The sequence below is a fragment of the Pagrus pagrus genome (genome assembly GCF_965226575.1).
Source record: "Pagrus pagrus genome assembly, chromosome: 17".
NCBI classification, from domain to species: domain Eukaryota; kingdom Metazoa; phylum Chordata; class Actinopteri; order Spariformes; family Sparidae; genus Pagrus; species Pagrus pagrus.
In genome coordinates this window covers 14,469,180-14,490,584 of record NC_140201.1, presented here as the reverse complement: position 1 = coordinate 14,490,584, position 21,405 = coordinate 14,469,180, and the positions used below count along the sequence as shown (strand labels likewise).

The 21,405-nt window shown below is 41.4% G+C and overlaps 3 protein-coding genes across 6 annotated transcripts; 2 read left to right on the top strand and 1 right to left on the bottom strand.

Moving 5' to 3' along the window:
• Positions 1-2,847: 2,847 nt before the first annotated feature.
• Positions 2,848-8,059, bottom strand: LOC311272805 (lens fiber membrane intrinsic protein-like). Of its 3 annotated transcripts, none has more exons than XM_084379493.1 (6): positions 7,984-8,059; positions 6,377-6,472; positions 4,993-5,201; positions 4,240-4,389; positions 3,944-4,078; positions 2,848-3,121 (listed from the first exon to the last, which is right to left on the bottom strand). In XM_084379493.1, the coding sequence occupies exons 3-6, from the start codon at positions 5,165-5,167 to the stop codon at positions 3,060-3,062; spliced, it is 522 nt and encodes a 173-aa protein (XP_084235619.1). In that variant the 5' UTR covers positions 5,168-5,201; positions 6,377-6,472; positions 7,984-8,059; the 3' UTR covers positions 2,848-3,059. The 3 variants fall into 3 exon arrangements, with proteins under 3 accessions (XP_084235619.1, XP_084235618.1, XP_084235620.1); XM_084379492.1 differs by having other exon boundaries at positions 6,377-6,415; positions 7,984-8,047; XM_084379494.1 differs by lacking the exon at positions 6,377-6,472 and having other exon boundaries at positions 7,984-8,034.
• Positions 8,060-8,075: 16 nt separating this feature from the next.
• On the top strand, positions 8,076-14,865 carry LOC311272804 (ubiquilin-4-like). Of its 2 annotated transcripts, none has more exons than XM_084379491.1 (11): positions 8,076-8,285; positions 9,977-10,128; positions 10,331-10,479; positions 10,585-10,847; positions 11,007-11,165; positions 11,316-11,538; positions 11,627-11,766; positions 12,352-12,435; positions 12,845-12,960; positions 13,053-13,287; positions 13,373-14,865. In XM_084379491.1, the coding sequence occupies exons 1-11, from the start codon at positions 8,091-8,093 to the stop codon at positions 13,523-13,525; spliced, it is 1,869 nt and encodes a 622-aa protein (XP_084235617.1). In that variant the 5' UTR covers positions 8,076-8,090; the 3' UTR covers positions 13,526-14,865. The 2 variants fall into 2 exon arrangements, with proteins under 2 accessions (XP_084235617.1, XP_084235616.1); XM_084379490.1 differs by having other exon boundaries at positions 8,097-8,285; positions 10,331-10,491.
• A 1,045-nt stretch (positions 14,866-15,910) lies between these two features.
• On the top strand, positions 15,911-20,050 carry LOC311273288 (ras-related protein Rab-25-like). The gene is made up of 5 exons (XM_084380268.1): positions 15,911-16,200; positions 16,729-16,924; positions 17,361-17,554; positions 18,335-18,415; positions 18,497-20,050. Exons 1-5 carry the CDS (start codon positions 16,164-16,166, stop codon positions 18,622-18,624), a joined length of 636 nt encoding a protein of 211 aa, XP_084236394.1. The 5' UTR covers positions 15,911-16,163; the 3' UTR covers positions 18,625-20,050.
• Positions 20,051-21,405: the final 1,355 nt, after the last annotated feature.

The window sequence follows — 21,405 nt, the reverse complement described above, 5'->3', positions numbered from 1 at the left end:
GCGTCCACTAAAAGTGCTTGTTTTTGCCACTGACAGGCTGAGGTTGTTACACGAGTTTGACAATATGACCGAAGTGATTCCTACAGAGAGATCTTTTGGTAAAAAAAATAACATCCATTTTTTGTAACCAGAAACACAAGACCTGTTCAAGGAGAAGTCTCACTCTGAACTCTCTCTGGAGGTGGGATGTTGCAGTTGTTGCTTCATCCAGATTGTCAAAATCTATTAAATATTCAGCCAGGACTTTGGAATGAAATTCTCCCAGGCAGCTCCTCTCGGTAAACTCAAAGCAGCTCTGACACACATTTCCACCACCGTCTTTCTGCAGCAATTCACTCCTCATGAGATGTCAGAGCAAGCCTTCTCCTAGAGTGAGACTTGTGTTTCTGGTTACAAATGGGATCTTATTATTTAATACAAAAGGTCTGTCTCCATAGCAGTGATTTCCATAATCTTCTCAGCCACTTAGGTGAATGGCAAAAACAAACACTTTTAGTGGATGTAACTTGACAGTCGGAGTTGCCCCGAAGGATTACACTGCAGCTATAGCAGTCATGTTGCAGCTGCCAGCTGAGGCGATCTACTGGACTGATTACAAAACTTCTGGTAAAAATGTAAGTGTGCTAACTTTCTCTAAAAAACTAGAAAAGATTAACTACTTAATTAGTATTTACTCCAGTGTTATGTATTAAATGCATTTGTTAGTGATTCATCAATGAAAACATCTGATAGTGAAAGTTGTAAAAAGTTGTTTCTTGATTTGTGGACTTGCAACACTTTGGATCTGACTGATGGGAATTTGTGAAGTCTTCTAAGACACAATAATTGAAGTGTCACTCATTTGTTCTTATATATAAACACACAGCATAGACACAAACACATGTGTGACAGCTACAGTGTCTCTTGTCATGTGTGCGTTTTCCTTTCAGCTAAATTTGTGTATAATCTGATTCTCAGAACAATGAGTCAATAAATCAGATTTCCACCAATTCCCTTTCCTTAGATCTGTGTTGGTGTAAGTGTGTTTGTGTGTTTGGCATGTCTGTGCCTCTGTGTCCCATACAAACACCTGGACGAACATCTGTCTCAGAAAGGGACAGTGTTGTAACCTGGAGAGAGGAGAGGAGATGCAGGTGTGTAAACTGTCCCATACAGTATATCACCAGGCTCTGTCAGTGAAAACTACCAGGTGTTCTCACTGAAACCACGTTCAACAAACACTAAAGTCAGAGCGAGCAGACCTGCTGTGTCCAGATCCTTGGAGTATTTAACCTCACATTCCTGCATTCAATCACTCACCTATTAAACTATTTTAATGAGATCTGAGTGTATGCATTGCTCATTTTAAGTTACACATCAACTTTAAAGTGCACATTTGTTCTGGACAGTTTGAGCTGTTTGGAGAAAAAGAAAAAAAAACCCTCTTGTGTTGCAGTTTGACAAGCTCATAATCAGTCTTTAAAATGTGTTTTTTCTTCTTTCTTAGAGCAAGAAAAAGAACGAGGGACACGATTCAGCCAGTTTAATAGCAACGGTCTCATATTTTCTCTCTTACTACGTTAATGTCGAGAAGCTGACGACTGATTTGTTGTGTAAATTAAGTTATGTTTGAGGTAAAACACACAGCAATTAAAATACGCGACTGGAAATGTGCCTGCCTTATTTTGGGCAAAATAATATTTTAGGACTTTAGATGTTAGCCAAAAAAAGCTAATTCTGCTATCCGAGCTGAAGAAAACTATTAATCCATAACTAATAACCATAATCCTTGACAAAAATGCTCTACTGCTGACTGTGTTTAGAAAACAATCACTCACAATTTTGTGGGATAAATAAAAATATTACCACCATCCTCACTTCCCATCAAAGCTCTGCGGTAAATAAATATCACTAATCCTCAAATGCAAAAATCTGCCAAGTTATCCTACCGGCTATTAAGACCTGGCCACAGTGAAAGCTTCAGAGCGATTTATGAGAGCATCTGGAGAAAAGCACACAATATTACAGAGCTTATCTCTCCACAGCAGCCACAGGGACCAAGTATGGAAACTTGGATCAAGGGATCTGTCCAGCGGCTGTTTACATTTCTCTCATTGTTTCTGCGTCACCAAGTAGCCAAAGCATTCATTACCTCAGCGGCTACTGCTCCTCTCCTCCCAGCTGATGGTGAGGAGTACCAAGAAAAAGAAGGAGGAAGCAGTTATTAGAGACAGGGGCAGTGGAACAATCACTGGAGACCCCACCCTGACTGGTTCCCCGGTCCAAGAACATGATCTTCTTCTCAGGTTCTATGAGGCCTGTTCTGTAAACACAAACAGACTCACACTTTTTTCCATGCTCTGTGTGTACTGTCAACAAACATGTTGTGGCTGCCAGAGGCAAAACAATTTCCCATGAACAGAAACCTAATAATGAACATACAGTTTACTATATGTTGGCGGGATTCCTCGTCAGAAGCAACAAAGCGGGACTAAATCAAATAGCTTCAGGGGGAATCCTGAGACAAACATATGTATTGTGCACCTTTGATGTATTGTTGTATTGTGTAGACTCATATTTCTACATTTTATATCTTCCCACAATATATTTTGTCTTCTACTTTTAAGTATTACATTATGACCCTAATTATGATGATCCTGATTTAATCTGTAATGCAATTCCCCGCATCCCTCATCAAATCAAAGCCCTTTGCTCTGTAGTTGTGCAGTGCTGTAGTGCTGCCATCTCCTGGTGGACTCTTAAAATGTATTAACTGTGCCAAAATAATCTGATAAAGGAAGTTAAATAACACCAATATCCTGTTACAGACAATAGACGCATGATTAGCTTTATTAAATTGTTTTTCCTCCGTGCCATCATCATGACTTTCTAAAAAAAAAATCCACATTGCAAGATTAGACTTTTGGGAAACATGTTAAGCAGACCGTCAGAGGCCTCCAGGAGCAGCGCCAGACGTCATCTCTTCAGTAGATCAGTCCAGACTGCCTTCTGTTTGTCCTCAATCCAAAGCGTCCTCTTGTCTTGTTTTGTTTTTTTTGTAACAAACTGTCTGTCTCCCCCTAGCGTGGGCCGTTTCCTCTCCTGCATTCACACATTCTGTAGGCACATATGTAGAAAATACCTGCAACAGAGGCAGTGCATTAGGTGATGTACATTACATTAGTTAAACAGTCCGGCTGTGGAGACTGTTGTGTTTCCAAAGGTGGTTTTTGTTATCAAATGTATTTTATTTGTGTTATTTGTGTCACACATAATTTTATTTCAGCTAGAATCTTACTTGAAAACATACAGCACATTAAGGTTTTATTCATACTGCATCAATAAGACTAAAGATAATCTCTGAAAATATGTCACAAATGTTATTGTCTATTCATTGGTAGTACCATTGTGGTTATTGACAGGATTGGGTAGTAACTAACAGTGGTGGAAGGAGTACTGAAAATAATGTGCTCAAGCATGACTACAGTTACATTATTGATGTATTACTCAATTACAAGTGTATTACTCAATTACTGCTCTGTTCTGAGTGTTGTGTTTCTGTTCATATGTCAGGGTTTTGATCGGATAACTTTCTGGCTACAACAACACAGATGAATTAGATATTTAATTCAAACTGCACTCATGACTCGAATATTATTTTGAAAGTAAAGTGCTCTATACAATCTAAAAGCTGACTTTTTTTTTGACCAGATTTAAAAGTTTTAACAACTTAAAAATATTAGTCTATTCTACTTGGTCATTTTGAGGTAATCTGTCTGCTCAGTTTTTTAAATTTAACTCTGATTTTACAGTGTAGATTACAAGGTGTAATACATACTTTAGTACAAGTAAAATTACAGACTTGAAAAATGCTCAAAGACCATAGAATGAATACATATAAAAAATATACAAATAATAAAAGTACATGTACAATGACTGACCCCCGGTCTTTCCCCTCTCTCACCTGCAAAGAAGGTCATGAGCATGGCCACCCAGCCCAGTATGTAGGACCAGGAGAAGCGCCAGTCACCGAAGCGCCTCCCGAGGAAGTTGACTGTCACTCCAGTATAAATGGCCATACCCAGCAGAACAAAGAAAGCTAAGAGGGAGACAGGAAGGTGCCTGTCAGCTATGGTTAAGGTAAGCGTAAGTGTGTGTGTCTGCGTGTTTGTGTATGTGTATGTGTGTGTGTCTGCGTGTGTGGGTGTGTGTGGGTGTGTGTGTGTGTGTGTGTGTGTATTCAGAAGAAACGAGACTCACTGGAGACAAAAAACATGATTCCTGCAGCAAAGGAGCGGTTGAACCTTTCAAAGGAGGAGAAGTGAGCGAAGGACATGATGCCGGCGATGATGCCTGCGAAGCACGACATCCCAGAAAGGATCATGAAGGCCCGGGTGGCATTCCAGTAAGCTGGAAGGAAACAGGTCGAAAATATCAAATGTCTCAGCTGTAAAACAGGAAACAGGATCATTTTTGATGCAGAAAATTGTTCCGTGAAGGGAAATCTTATTTTCTCTCCAGATTTGATTTGATTTTTTTAGCTCAGGGACACTAACTCTAACCAGCTCGCCATCTTTGGCACAAAGCAAATGATCTCTTTGCATTCTTAACACAGTCCAACTGTAGAAAAAACACAGCTTCTGTCTCTTTTATGCACATTTGGCAGATGTTATAATGCATATTCTGTAAATCCTGCAAGTTTTCAGAAGTTTCTTGATGGAGGGCAGCACCAGTGTTTCCCATTTATTATTATTTTCTGTAGCTTTCATTGGCTGGTGTCAACCTGAGATGTCTTGGACTTGAATTTGAGATTTAAAAAAATGTGTTTTTCTAGCACATTTTCCTTTTAAAATGCACCTGATTGACTACAGTTTCACAAAACTAGGGGCAAAAAGTAGGGGCCACCAAAAAACCTGTGGTATATCTTGCTCATGGCACACATCCATCCCTCCACATTGTCTGCAGTAACACAACAGTAGGGTTAGGGTTTGAACGACTACCTGAGCGTCTTACCTATGCTGTCAGTCTGCATGTAGCACTTGTTGGACATGCAGTACCTCCACAGGCCCTGGTGGGCATAGTTCCCAGAGAGACGGTACTGCATCCAGTAGTCCGTTGCGGTGGAGACCACCAACAGGATATTACCAACAATAGCACAGAACAGGCCCCCTCCCATGAAGCTGTACATCTTGAGCTGAGATAACGGGGCCTCTGCGGAGCAACTGGAACGTAGTGAGGAAAAATCATGGAAGTTAGAGATACTGCGACATTAGTCAACATTATCTACACTGTAGTTATAGTGTAGTAGTAGGCATATATCTTACATCTCTATTTCTAGTAGCAATTCTATTTCTAAATATAAATACAGATAGTTGTCACATATTTTTTTATTTGTATATTTTAATTTTACTTACTTCTATTTTCTTATTGTCATTTATATCGTATTAAAATCTCTCTATAGTGTGATGTTTTTTACTCTAGAAGGAGCAGCTGTAACATCAATTTCCCCCCAGGGATCAATAAGTTATTTCTAATTACATGCACATGTTCACACAGAGAGTTACAGTAAGTCACGTCAAATCTGACATGTTTTTCATTACTTGTACACATGTACTGTGTCAAAACCAGCAGCTTCAGAGGTTGAATTTATCATTTCTAAAATAAACAAATGAAACAGTTCCTGATGTGACACAAAACAAAACATTCAACACACATAACCATCGAAACTCAAAATAAAAGTTTTGTTTTGTTTCTTTTTAAAAAAGATTTAAGGTTAATATTCTAAGCTGTATACATTATTTTATGTTGCTTGTTGAGAATTTGTTTAATAAGTTTACTGTAAATTTCTTTGGTTATTTTGGTTTTGACTTTTCTTATTTATGTATATATTTTGTCTCATAACATGTTTCACAAAAAAACATGCGTCACAATGCTTCACCATTTCGAGCTCTATTTGAAAACCGCATATGATTTCAGCCAATCATAATCAAGCCATTCCACAATAAAGAAAACCAGAGACAAACTGAGAATAATACTCCATAAACCAACGTATAACAAGCACATTTACAGCCCGCTTCCATCCCTTGATACGTCCAAAGGAAGCAGACCCTTTTTTTTATCAAACATATTTACCTCTTCTTTAGTCGCAACATCACTATTAGTTGACCGGCTGCAAAGCACAACTTCAGTAAAAGCTATAATGTTGCAGTTTGTTGTTGTTCCCGCTCCTCATGTCACAGCAACGCTTGTTCAGCAGTAATGAGGTTTTATCGGATTCTGCCGGCCTCTGTCCAATCACAGTCACCATGAGCAAAAAATGTATCGCTGCAGGATGCACACACACATACACACACACACACACAAAAAAAACAAAACATGCTGAAATTTGATCCCTTACCTTGTTTCTGGAAATGCACCCTCTCTTCTGCCCACCTCTCTGAGGTAAAGATAGAAGCGGGTGGATGGGGAAAGAGAGAGAGAGAGCTGTTGCTCACTTTAGGGGAGAGAGAGAGAGTCAGGGACAATACTACAACCACAAAAGTTGTCCCCTCGTTTTTTTCTGTCGATGAAAGCAAAATCCTTTGCAGCAATCAGTCTCTTGAATGAGACACCGTAGGGGCCACAGTGCATGTGACCCTGTACATTTGAGTGTGTGTGTGTGTGTGTGGCGTTTGTGGGGCCTTGGAAAAGGGGTTATGGTCCATGTTTCTTTTTTGGGGGGTTTTGTTTGTTTGTAAATGGTGGGGTCTAGAACTGGGGATATGCATAGGTATGCAGGACTGTCTGTGTCAATGCGACATGCTGAAACACACACTTTTCTTTCAGCGGTGTCACACTGTGGCGGCGTGGGGGGACACATATAGAGGGAGCGATCTATACAGACAGTGTCCCTCTCCCTCGCCTATAGGATCGTCTTCACTAAGATCAAATAAATGTTTTTGCATCCTGAGATAAATATTTAGAAACCGTAAATATGACTAAGATACATAAGCATGTGCTCATAACATAGTATGACAGCATGAGTATGAATGAGACAGGGCAGATACCGGGGACCTATAAGATTCAGACCGATAAGTTCACCCGAAAATGAAATTTCAGTCATTGTCTTGTCACCCTTATGCTGATGAGGTCACATAGCACTTCTGGAGCGTCACAGCAAAACAGTGCTGGAGCATTCTCACTAAAGTAAAAGGAAATGTTGGGACAGTTGGGGAACAATTGAAAGAAAACATAAAATGGCTTCATACAGCCCATCTCCTGAACTGATTGGAAACTGATTGAATTGATTGGAAACGATGTTATTTACATCCTTTTTAAAGCTTCTCTGTAGCTACTAAGCTAAAAGCGTTAGCGCACCTCCCATCTGAAGTGGGTGCAAGAGCTTGACTGCACGTCATGGGTGTAAATAACATCTACTGAAGTGGATTTGGCTTCTGGAGACTTGGATTATGCCAGTCGAGCTGAATTTTTTTTACATTTCAAATTTACATTTTAAAACAAGTCACCGTCTACTTCAGTTGTTTTTACGAGAATGCTGCAAAGCTGCTCAGCTGTGAAGCTCCAGATATGTTTTGTGGACTAGGAAACTTCACCTGATTTCATAAATTATGTTTAAAAACCTTTACAACTGCCAAATAGATGGTAGATAAAGCACTTCATTGTTTGTTAACTGTCAAATAACTATTAACTCCATTTTAATTAACTATAAATGTACCATTTTATTGATCACGGTTATTATAAAGTGTTATTTTATGTGTGTAATAGTGATATTGGGCTGTGTAAATAAACGTGACTTGACCACTTCACTTCGGAGCTGCCATTAATGATTATTTTCATTATGAATCAATGTGTTGATCACATTTTTGAGTCATCAATCATTTACCCAATTAAATGCCATAAAGCTCTGTCATCTTTCTTGTTTAGCTTGTACAATAATAATGCCCCCAACAACTTCCACATGACAGGCCATTTATAAATCATAGAGAACAATATCAAAATACATACATTTGAGGTGAGACGTACTTTCAGCCTGGTGCCTGAGCTGAGCAGGCAGGCGGGCTGGGAGCACGGGGGACTCCGGAGATTCGTTCTGGAAAGAGGTTTGACCTCTTATGACCCGGAAGCTGACGCCAGACCCGAGCTGTTCCATCGGCGGAGTAAAGATGGCTGACCAAGGCGCCGCAGATCCTGGTAATAACAACAATAATAAACCTGAAGCCTCGGAGGGAACTATTATTAAGGTCACAGTGAAAACCCCTAAAGACAAAGAAGAAATCGCCATCGCAGAAGATGCCTCTGTCACTCAGGTTTGTTGATTTCGCAGGTGGGGAGCTGGCTGGTGCGGTTCAGCGCCGTGCTCTAACGTCATGCCCCTGCCCACAACTTCAGCTAGGAAGCTAGCTAGCCGTGTTAGCGTTAGCATAGCATCGTCTCTCTTACCGGCTAACTGGTAGTGTGTGAAATCGAAGAGGTTTTGCGTAATGAGAGTATTACTGTTTGGGTCGACAGCTGTTCAGTATTAATAACGTTGTCGACAGCCAATAGAGTGATATAACCATGTTTATATCTGGGCTGGCTAACCGGCTAGCCAGCTAACGGTAACAGTTAGCTAGGTAGCTAACCTCGAGCTGAGCCAACGTTAGCTAAGTATGAAACGTTAGCCAAACAAGTGTCAGCTGACGGGTTGCGCTCTCGCTGTGCCCGTTGCAACAAGCAACAATAGAGCCATGGGAGTGATTTTGGTGCGATGATTTGCCAAACCGCTTTCATTTCCCATTTCTGCTCAACAGCTCTCCCAATGCTAAAGCTGCTATCCCTCTAGAACATTCTCAACTGCTGCCACTGAGTCATTCAGCTTTCCAGGGAATATACAGTATTCTCAGAACTACTGTCGGCTTGGCGACATGTTACAGTGGGAGCCATAATGCGATGCATGTAGCCAGAAACCCATCATAGTTTCTATAGCTTTGTCTGTCATCTGGTCAGGCTCATTACTGTGCTGTCTTGGGTAGCCATTTTTGTCAGGTTGTATGTGTGTCATGTGTATATATGCATGTGTTTCATGTTGAAACATTGGACTTATGTTTCTCCCTTCAGCATACGTGGCCATCCTTCTCTACATGACGAGAACACGTTTCATTATTTGAGTCAATTAATGTAGTGTGGTGTGAAATAGTCAAAGCCTGAGAGTTAATGTGAATAACAGCCCATCAGCTTCCACAAAGGTGCACACAGGACTATAATAAAAGTGATCGGCTCTCTGAAATTGTACGATATTAATAGAACAAGAAAAAAAGTAAACATCAGGAAACAAGCGAGGTGGTCTTGCACATTAAAGAGGAAGCCATTGCAAAACATACAGCAAACCAAAAACAAACTGTCAAAAAAAACCCAACAAAATCAAACCAGAAATCAAAAAATAACAACAGTTCCACTTTTGATTTGTCTTTTTATCATATTTCAGGTAGAAGAAGCTCTACAGATAACAGCACCGGATGACCTGTGCATATAAATAACACGTTTTTATTAAATTGTGCATGATGGGGAACACCCTTGGTGCCCCGACTCATTGCTTTCAGATATCAAAATTCATATCCTGTATAATTATTAACACTGACCCCACAGGTTGCTGATTGGAGTGCAGTGTTAAGATAAGATACCTCTTATTTAGAGTTAAAATGAAAAATCTAACAAGAGAGCAGCTTCCTTCAGGACGAGACAATTTTCTGTGGTAGTTATGCGGCATACAGTAGTCGGAGAGTAGTCGTCAAGTGGCAGATTTGAAGTGTTTCGATCCCTGCTAATAGGATAACAGAGGACTTTCTTGGAAAATAGAACTTAAGGTCTGAGTGTTGCAACAGAACATGAACACATTCAAGCAGCACTCCTCAGGTGTAAACCATCTTGTTCTTTACATTATCCTTTTCATTTCCTGTTTCTTTCCTTCTCATTGTCACATTTTCTGTCTCACCTCTCTTTTTTCGTTGCTATCTTTCAGTTTAAAGAAGAGATCTCGAGGCGATTCAAAGCCAAACAGGACCAGTTGGTTCTGATATTTGCAGGGAAGATCTTGAAGGACGGCGACAGCCTCAGCCAGCACGGCATCAAGGATGGCCTGACAGTTCATCTAGTCATAAAGACAGCACACAAGTAAGGCAACATTATTATACAGAGCCAGTTGGCTCAATGCATGGTTTTGTATCAGGCCTGTATGAAGGATTAATTGACCTCGCAACACAATCTTGTGGTGGATCATTTATTGAACTTTATTCTTTGTTGCATTTCTGTTTAATTTAACTACCAGCTTGCATAAGTGCTACATTTCTCATGCACCAACAATTTGTCCCAATAGGGCAGGAGATGGCGGTAGCACCTCTGCCTCTAGCTCATCCTCTACTCAAGCAGGCAGTACCTCCACCTCTAGTCCAGGCACCAACCCCTCCTCCACAGCAGGCTCTACGGGCACTGCCGTGCCACCCTCACAGACACCCAACATACTGAGTGGGTCCTCCTGTGTGTAAATATGTATATTCAAATACCATTTATCAGTCCAGCACCACAAAGATAATTTGTGTAACCATATCCCACCCATCTGGCCTCCCTCAGCTGGCTTCGGTGACCTGGCGGGTCTGGCTGGACTGGGCATGGGCTCCGCTAACTTCATGGAGCTGCAGCAGCAGATGCAGCGACAGCTCATGTCCAACCCAGAGATGCTTTCTCAGATCATGGAGAACCCGCTGGTGCAGAACATGATGTCCAACCCGGACCTGATGAGACAGATGATCATGGCCAACCCTCAGATGCAACAGCTGATGGAACGCAACCCTGAGATCTCCCACATGCTCAACAACCCTGAACTCATGAGACAGGTAGAGGAGAGCAAGAGGGACTGAATGATGCATAGATACTTAGCTGTAGCACAGGCATGACTACAGCAGATTTCCGCTACATTTCAGTCTGTTTAGTTGCTCTGCTCAAAATAAACTTTGACTGATTTGCCTCCACTCCCCTTTTATCTCACCTCGCAGACCATGGAGCTCGCGAGGAACCCGGCCATGATGCAGGAAATGATGCGGAACCAAGACCGGGCTCTGAGCAACTTGGAGAGCATCCCAGGAGGTTACAATGCCTTGCGGAGGATGTACACAGACATCCAGGAACCCATGTTCAGTGCTGCCAGGGAACAGGTATCTGGGAGGGATGTTTGCTGATCAAATATGTGTTTGTTTGCACTCTGTTAATCCTTTTTTGGACTTATTTTCACACCTCTGTCAGTGTTGGCTTACTATATTTTGACTGTTTTGAAGTTTTTAAATGTGTCTCATCTTTCTTTCTAGTTTGGCAGCAACCCATTCTCAGCTCTAGGTGGGAACTCTGAGTCTGGTGTCCAGCCGTCACGGACGGAGAACCGTGAGCCCCTTCCCAATCCATGGGGGCCACCAAGTTCTTCTAACCCCTCTGAGAGTGCAGGGGCCTCCACGGGAAGCGCTAGCACCACTGCGGGCACCACCCCCAGCGTGTCCAACCCTCTGGGCATCAATCCTGGCAGTCTGGGCAATGGTAAGACCTGCATTTGAAGACATCTATTAATTTACCTGTTACACAAACATACTGTATATGAATAAACTTTTTTTTCTGTGCACGGCAGGGATGTTCAACAGCCCGGGTATGCAGAGTCTACTGCAGCAGATCTCAGAAAACCCTCAGCTGATGCAGAACATGCTGTCAGCTCCATACATGCGCAGTATGATGCAGTCACTGGCTCAAAATCCAGAGTTGGCCTCCCAGGTATGAAGCGGAAACATGTATACACATTAAGACATGTACGTGCACACCCACCATACATACGCCTCCCACCTCTAATCATAGCAAATCCTGGTCATTTAGGTTCAAAGCTGGCCTTGAGAGCATTTTGTTGCTCCACATGTGGAATCGATTGATTCTACTGAACTCTGCAGTTTGTAATGAATTGTAAATAGTAGGATCTAGCTCGGCCTGTTATGCATTAGGCCAGTAAGCCCAGCTATTTAGTGCATACTCAACAGAGGGGATTGTCTGTTAAGCTCACTTGAATTTGCAGTGAATTGTAAGGAAGAATAAACAACACAGCTCAGACTTATTTGGTTCTAATAAATAATGTTGAGGGAACCTCGGGTAAGTAGAACAACCTCACAGTGGATCGCTGCACAAACGGTGACATGAAAGAGAGTGACTCTCCAGAGAGTTTACTCTGTGATTCAACATTAGGTTTGAAAGCCTTCATAAGGCGCTGAAGCATATATGATTTACATATCAGCTCTCATGAATAAGAAGCATAACCAGATGTCGAAAGACACATTAGCTTGACTTTCTTTCTCTCTCTCTCCGTGCCAGGTTTTGATGAATAACCCCTTGTTTGCTGGAAACCCACAGCTGCAGGAACAGTTCAGATCTCAGTTGCCCATCTTTCTGCAGCAGGTACCACACACGTTTCAGTCCATTAACTCAGTACTGGATTTTTTTCTTTCCACAATAAGACAAAAGGGCAGTCCTAGTGACATAGCAGAGGATGGTTCTGAATGGCCCATAGGGGGCAATATACTGTAACAAGCCTTAACCCAGGTCTTGTGAAACTCAGCTGAGATGTTTATCTGCACATGCTGAACATTTTTGCCTCCAGGATTATTGATATCTTACATACATTGTTTTTGCTAACAGTTGAGATTTTTTTGATAAGCCTCTAGAGGTCCCAGGCATTTAGCTTGTACTTGACTCAGGTGTGCCATTTATTTACTCACTTACCTAAAGTTAATGTGCAGTAAATGGACTTCTAATTGATCATTGATCAATTGGTTAATTCATTGCAACACTCTCTGTTTGGTTGCAGATGCAGAACCCAGAAGCTCTGTCAGTCATGACCAACCCCCGTGCCATGCAAGCTCTAATGCAGATCCAACAGGGTCTACAGACACTGCAGACAGAAGCACCAGGACTCATGCCCAGGTATTGTCTCGCAGACAAAGGTACACATATTCCTTTTGTTTTTGTAGAAGTAATTATTTTTCTAAACTCTTCTGTTTGTTCTTATTTCCTAGTTTGATGACAGGCGGAGTACCTGGCATGCCCACGGGTGGAGTTCCCGGCATGCCCACAGGTGGAATTCCCGGTATACCCACAGGTATACCCACAGGTATACCCACAGGAGGGGGCATGCCCACAGAGAACCCGGCCTCCTCGCCCAGCAGTGCAGGAACAAACGCCGCCCAGCAGCAGCTGATGCAACAGATGCTCCAGATGTTTGCTGGAGGAGGTGGAGGAGGAACTGCAACGGTACACACATACACACATGCACTGATATTACTACCTCCACACCCGTGTGATGTCTTTTAAAATTCTGATTATTTCTCCCGTGTAGACCCAGACCCCAGAGGTGCGGTTCCAGTCCCAGCTGGACCAGCTGAGCGCCATGGGCTTCATCAACCGTGAGGCCAACCTGCAGGCCCTCATCGCTACTGGAGGAGACATCAACGCCGCTATTGAGAGACTGCTGGGCTCACAGCCCTCGTAAAGACATACAGTACATACTGACACACAGACACGTGCATACACACATACCTGAATCATAAACACACCCAGCATCTACAGAGAACCAAGAGAATAAAAGTGTATTGTCCCAAACTTTACAGAAGAAACTTGGGCAGGATCTGTAAGACCCTCATTCTACATCTGCTCTCAGATCATTCCCTAGTCCCCATACTTTCTCTTTTTGGCGTCAACCAACCAGATCTCTGTCTCAGAGTGCTGCTGTAGAGCTGGACTGAACCACACTCACCTTGAGGGGGTGTTCTGGTGCAGAGAAAAGGAGCGAAAAACTCTCCTGAAAAGGGATTCCCAACCATTTCTTCATTCATTTCTTTCTTCACATAAAACTGGAGACAAACACGTACATAATACAGATTAAACCCATGTGATGTCATTGGCTGTTGGCTCTGTTTCATACACAGCCAGTGTGAGGCAGTGTGTTAGCATTTAACTAGCAAATCAATACATGATTTTTTTTTCTTCTGGTAAACAGTCATCCTGAACACGAACAGGAAGTTATCTTGTCCATACAGACATTCAACCTCATTCCTCCCTCTTTCCTCTGTTTTTCGACATTCTACACAAATAGCTGGTTTTGCCCAACAACTTTCACTATTTATTGCAAGCGCTTAAGATAATGACGCCCTCCACACTTCCCTAAACTTGTAATTTGTCATTCCAGATAAAAGTGCCCACTCACTGGTGCACAGTGTCTTTTCCTTCTGAGGCACCACTGCTGTGCCTTCTGTCCTTCCTAGCCCTCTGAGAATATTGTCAGCAAATTACAACCCACCTGTTCATTTGGTTAATTAGACTCTCCCTCCCCCCCAGTAAAGTCCACACAGCATCATCCAGAAATGTAACCATAATCAAATATCACATCGTAGCAGCTCCGAAGCACGGGACGCTGTTAAAAATGAATATGAATGAAACAAACAAGCTTTCCTTTCATTTTAATCTGATTCTTCTTTTTATTCTATTTTTCCTTTTTTTGAGGTGCAGTTAGTACCTAGAGATAATTATGATTTGTCTCGCATTAAAATAAACGTGGAAATCAAGTGAGTAAAATAAATAAATAATGGAAAGGCTTTACAAACAATTATGGTGGCACCATATGTTTCTAAAATCAAGTTCTAGGTTGTCTTATTATTTTTTTTCCTTTTGAAAATCTCAGCATTGTAGTTGTGGTAACTTTGGCAACTGCTTCTATAGCTGCTTTGTCTGTTGACCTCAGCTGAAAAAAAAAAAAATCCATCTCCCAATTGAACATGTTGAAACTAACTTTTAACAGTACTGTACTAAAAAAATAAAACATGGTCAAAAACAGTCTATACCCTGTGTCAGTTGATTAAACGGTGCAAGATGTCTGTAGCTGTCACTTTGTTAACTTTTTCTGGCCTTGAAATTCATGTCAAGTAATACACTTATGTTGCATATTGGATGTGAGATTAAAAAAATCTGGTTTTGGGGGGGCAGATGTTATAGAAGGGTACGTTTGGTGTAATTATGGGTAACACTTTCTAACAAATTCACCCCCACTATTCCCCTGATATGTAATCCTAAATTCAGTGTTGGGAAGTGTGACTTCATTCTCTAGTCAGAATGCCATAAATCCAATATATCATTATGGAGCAAATAGTTGTTTGTTGCCAGATTAACTTTCACAGTCTCGTATATAGAACCTTTTAAAGGTCCAATCTGTAAGATAGTTGTCCCACTCCCAACTCTAGGTGGCTCGACCTCTTGACCCAAAGTGTATTTGACAGTTGGGAATGAGACACAACTATCAACTGGAAATCAAGCAACTAAACTCTTAACTAAATATTAATAACGTGTCAATCTTCACTATAGTTAATAGGTTACCGAATTGTATATTTCTGTTCGGGAAACGTAAATAAAATAGACCCATACACGAATGCATCACCCATTTTTAGTTTATGATCTGTGATATCACAATGTGAACCGTGATATCACAATGTGACCTTTAATCTGAAGTTGGCAGGTTGCAGCGGTATCATATTCATAAAGATGTTTTCGGGCAAAGCATTAAAATGATTACATGTATAATCAAACATGGATATTAGTACACCAGGACAAATCCTGATCTCTACCTATATCCCTGTAGGAGTCAGACAAGAAGCAAAATGGTGTCCTCATGATCTGGGACTCAGATGCACCTGTTAGGTGAGGTTTATTGTCATACAAATGAACCGCGTCCCTGAGTGAAAGGAGAGTGTGGAGAATAGGGTGGAGTCTCTTCCTGATGACTCCCTGCGAGTGGTTCTACCTGTTCCACCTGCTCTCCACCACCCCCTCGCAGACGGCCCTGGGATGTCAGCTGATGAGGGATCGGCTGGCCACGGGACTCCTGCCCTGCCTGCCTGTCCTCAATAAAGAGTTACCCCTATCCACAGATGAAGAACGAGGCGGGTGTGTGCTGCTGAACCTGTTCTGTTTTTCTCCTCTGTTTTCACCTTTACTCTCTCCCTCTCCACACTGGAGGGAGAGGAAGAGGAGTGAGGCTGTTTTTTTTCTCTCTGCCTGTTTTGTTCACTAATATTGAAAGTGGCTCCGGGATATTTATCAAGTGAAAACGGGAGGAACCCTTCGCTACTGAATGCAGCATGTCTTGTGACGAGTCGTACAATTTTGTCTTCAAAGGTGAGTCCTGTTGACTTCAGCTGTGATTGTGTAAAAAGAGATAATGTGCATTACCTCGGGGACATTAAAGCTGTTGGCTGCACCTCGGGCTGTAGCTGCTCCAATCCAAGAGTAAGAGGGAGAAGGAAGTAAAGCAGGAAGTGATAGTTCTCTGTTCATTTGCTTGTAAATCACTTGACCTTTGACCTGTTAAAGATAAACACATTATCTTACATATCCCGCCTCACTGTTACGTGGTTTGTATGTCTAGTTAAAAATATGCCAAAGATTTTCCGTTCCATTCATTCCAACGTGAAGTCAGCCACAGGCTGGGCCTGCCACGTTTGTGTGATGTCAGTGTCTGGTGTCTGGTGTCTGGTGAGGGTGACAGAAAGTCTACACATGTCAGAGGAAATAAAGGATAAGTGATTCATTACATGAAGATAAAGTGTGACCAATTAACTGTTATATTTTTGGACTTAATGTGTCATAAAAACCTCATAGTATTTATTATGTATGAGTTCTGACTTCTCTCGTCTGTCTGTTCAGTGGTTTTGATAGGGGAGTCGGGTGTAGGAAAGAGCAACCTCCTGTCTCGCTTCACCAAGAATGAGTTCAGTCATGACAGTCGCACCACCATCGGCGTTGAGTTCAGCACACGGACTGTTCAGCTGGACAACTATACCATCAAAGCCCAAATCTGGGACACAGCGGGGCTGGAGCGCTACAGGGCTATCACCTCAGCGTGGGTACACACACGCACACATACAGTATATATGTATTTGCTATCGGCTATAGGAGTAATAGGCACATAATAAAAAGGTGTTAAGTCTCACATCATTGTTGGCTCACACGTGCCAGCTTAAGTAAGACTGATTTCAGTGCATGTGATTAACAGTCACACTTTTTTCACATACACCATGATAACAGCAGCATTATCCAACACCTACACAAATAAGTGACATTTTCCAGAAAAACACAACATAAATCTTGTTTCTGGAGCCATCTCCATTCATCTATAGGTAATCAAATAATTCACATCATTTTCATTCTCATCAAACCATTCAGTGACCCCTCCTGTCCTGAATGACAGCTTCTGCATGTGTCATTTTTCTCTGCTCATTCATTCAGGTCTTACCTTTTAATTTGTCAGCTGTCTCTCTCATGTGGTCGGATTACAGGTATTACCGAGGAGCAGTTGGAGCACTGTTGGTCTACGACATTAGCAAGCACCTGACCTACGAGAGCGCAGAGCGGTGGTTGAAAGAGCTGTACGACCACGCAGACCCTCACATCGTGGTGATGCTGGTGGGAAACAAGAGAGACCTGGACACCCTCAGGACCGTCCCCACAGAGGAGGCCCGGGACTTTGCAGGTCAATTGGGTTGTTTTGTTTTTGATGGTTGTCCATAGAGCTGCAACAACTAGTTGACTAATCAACTAGTTTATCAAAAGAAAATTAGTTTTTCACCAGTGTCAAACAGTGCCGGTAACAGCTTCTGTATCGTATTGTATTGTATCGTATCGTATCCTATCAAATCAAATTGAATTTTACTGTACTGCATGGTATTGTATAGTATCATACTGTATCATATTGTACTGAATGGTTTGGTATGGTATGGTTTGGTATGGTACTGTAACGTGCCGTATCGTATCGTATCGTATCGTATCGTATCGTACTGTATCGTACTGTATTGTATCGTACCATATCTTATCGAATTGTACCGTACCGTACCATACTGTATTGTATTGTATAGTATCATACTGTATCATATTGTACTGTATGGTTTGTTATGGTATGGTGTCGCACTGTATTGTATTGTACCGTATCGTTTTGTACTGTATCGTATCGTATCATATCGTATCGTATCTTACTTGTATTGTACCGTATTATATCATACTGTATTGTATCGTACTGTATCATATCGTATTGTATCGTGTCGTATCATATTATACCATATCATATAGTGCTGTATCGTATACGCATACAATACTCATATTTGACGATGTTGCTTTGGGCTCTGGGAAATTCTCATGACCATTTCTCAACCTGAGTTGTCCAGTCATGATGTTGCCTCTTGTATCACTTCTTCTCCTTGAATATGTTGTTGATTGTGATCATTCTTCCTTACTCTCACCCTTGTGACCAACCTAGACAAAAGAGGCCTCATGTTTATGGAGACATCAGCGTTTGATTCCACAAACGTCGAAGCAGCTTTCAATGAAATCCTCACAGGTAGTTCAGTCAGTGCCTCCAACATTCTCAGCTCATCTGAATTCTTTGAATTACCTACTCATGCGTTTCAATTTTCTCCAGCGATCCAAATGAAGGTGGCCAGCAGAGAGGTCACCCGTGGCTCCATCAGTGCTGTGACTCTGTCCGACACCATCAGACCCACCAGTGAGTCGCAGGAGAAGGGCAGGGGCTGCTGCAAGAGCTCCTAACAGACAGCTCTGCCCACACTGAATCAGCATTACACTTGACTGTCGTTCAAGCTTAAATATGAAGAGCGAGATACCTGCCTGACACTTGAGCAGTACAAGCCTCTTTAAATATTAAAGCTGTACAGTATATAACTCACAAATAGATAATATGATTAGGATGCAAGCATTGAAAAGATCTATTTTAAACTTTGTGTTACTTTTGTTGGCTAATGGGCGCTTTCGACCATAGATAGCTCTGCTTCTTTCCCCTTTGTCATGTTTCCAAACAGGTGCTGTAAAGTGGTATTGCTTTTATAAACGAATGCGCTGGGAGTCATTTGGAATAAATTATTTATGTTATTCTGTCTGCACTCAATTACCTCACAAAGACATGAATTTATTATCTGCATTAGACACATTATTGAAAATAGATGAGGGACTATGAGAGAGGGCTGATGTGAAATAAGGACAGTGGTGGAAGAAGAACTAAAACTTACTTAAACATTCTACTAGGAACTTTAACCTAGTTATGAAACATTGTCAATTTAATACTGATGTCAAGAGGATTGGTTATTTTTCTGTGTAATCACTGAAGCAAAGTTTGCTTTGTTTCACTATAGTCATCTATTGTCTGAATTGGCTGCCAGAATCAACAAAAAATTCCAGTTCCTAAAAGTCCTTTTATCAGCAAAATATACAGCAGTTGAATTATCAAAGTGTCAGTGCTCATTATATTGAATGTCTTTTCTCTGAGTATTACAGTATATCACAGTTGTTGATGTTATTATTGATGCATTAATATTTGAGTCTGACTGATGTTTAGGGCCGATAGTGATACCAATATTAGGGAGTACAGAATATTGATATATCGGCCGGTATACACATATTTTTTGATTGATTGCTCAAATTTCATTATTAAACACAACACAAAGATGTGTAACAGAGGCAGGATATATATATATATATATATTGTTTACTTACTTTTTTGTCCAAAATGACCTCAATGTACTGAAACGGTAAACTTCACTGGGAATTTCATAATTATAAATTACCCAAGCATATTTTTCTGTATTATAATCTCTAAAAAGAGTGTTTTTGTATTGGCATGTATGGGACAACAAATACGCTGATACTGATTTATCTGTTATATCAACCAGTAATATCAGTCAAACGATATATCGGTCGGGCTCTAATTAACATATAATCAGCATTTTATGTAGGAGCTGGTCACAATGAGGCACATTTAAATTGTATATGATGTTGAGTAGTTACATTTATAAAATTGCATTATATTTGATATGCTTATTGTATGTATTGTATCAAAAATCTGGATCTGCAAAGTAACCAACAACTAGAGATCTGCTTTCCACCATATGAATAAACATCTGCGTCATAAAGAGTGAGACAGTGAACAGCAGTCGCTCTCAACCCTCAAGGTTCCCGAAATGTTTGCTGATGTAGAAAATAATAAAACCTTTATGTCTGCAACACAATTTCATATATAACTTTACTTTTCTTTGTTTCTTCCTCTTAAATACTGTATATTTTTACCATTTTGGATGAAAAAAATCACTCTCAAACTCTGAAACAACTGAGGACACCGCTTTACTATGAGGAGTCGAAGGTGTTCTGTCTCTTCTCGGCCTGTAGATGGCAGTGCTGATGTAAGAAGTTGAGTTTACAGCATCAGTCCTGTGCAGTGCAGTGCATTTGGTCCCTCTCTCATTTCCTTATTAACTCCAGTACGACTCTTGCTACCGTCGCATCCCACTGTTCATTCCATTAATGATCATGATATTGAGCCCCTTGTCACAGCTCTGTTGTCGCCATGGCTGCAAACTCTGATGCCCTCTCGACGAGCTAATCAGCGTTCCCATGAAGGAGGGAATTAATTTGCACTTTTCGCATAAATAGTAAATTCATTTACAGACCTTATGGATTTATGTCACTGTGTGTGTGTGTCTGTGTGTGTGTGTGCGCAGATGATCTCCAGACTATGGATGTAATTAGACAGGCTCATATGGCAAGACTCAGTGAATATAAATCTACAGCAGTGGTAGTTAATGACATTCTGGACAGATATCTCTGGCTCACAGATGTGCGCAGGGAGCCTTTACTGTGGTCTGAGTGTGTGTGTGTGTGTGTGTGTGTGTGTGTGTGTGTGTGTGTGCGTGTGGTGTCCCCGAGCAAGATTTCTCTGCCGGAGATCATTTTTGCTCCAGTGAAATGACCACAAATGCTTTTATTAAGTTTCTCTTATGAAAATACGATAGGGAGGGCTGCGCACTGGGCAGTAAATGTTTAATTATTTCCTGTGAATGAGGATATTTTTATGGGCTGAGTAAAAGCATCTGGTGTAATAATCCACGCAGGCTTGCGCAGGTTGAAAGCGCGGTCGTGATATCCGTAAATCCTCCCTCTGTCGTGAGCCTAAAGGTAAATAACGGTTATGTTTTCAAAAAACTATGGAGTTCAAAAATGACACGCTCTCTTGTTCTTCGCTAGGATGAGGACAGTTTGATTTTCTTCCACCACTTTACAGACTCTCCAGAATTCCCCGTGGACCTGTGTGTAGACCACTTTTAAAGCACTCGCAGTGGTTGGAAAGACTTGGATTTAGCACATGCACGTGGTGGCTATTACCCCCATGCTACAAGACATGTGTAGGCAGTAAAAAGTGTGTCTGAGAGCACATATATGCTAAAGTGCTCTATGGAACCTCTGACCCCAACATGGAGCTGTTTATCTCCGCTTTATGTGACCTCTTCCTGCAGCATCTTGTCCTCCAGTGAATTTACAGTT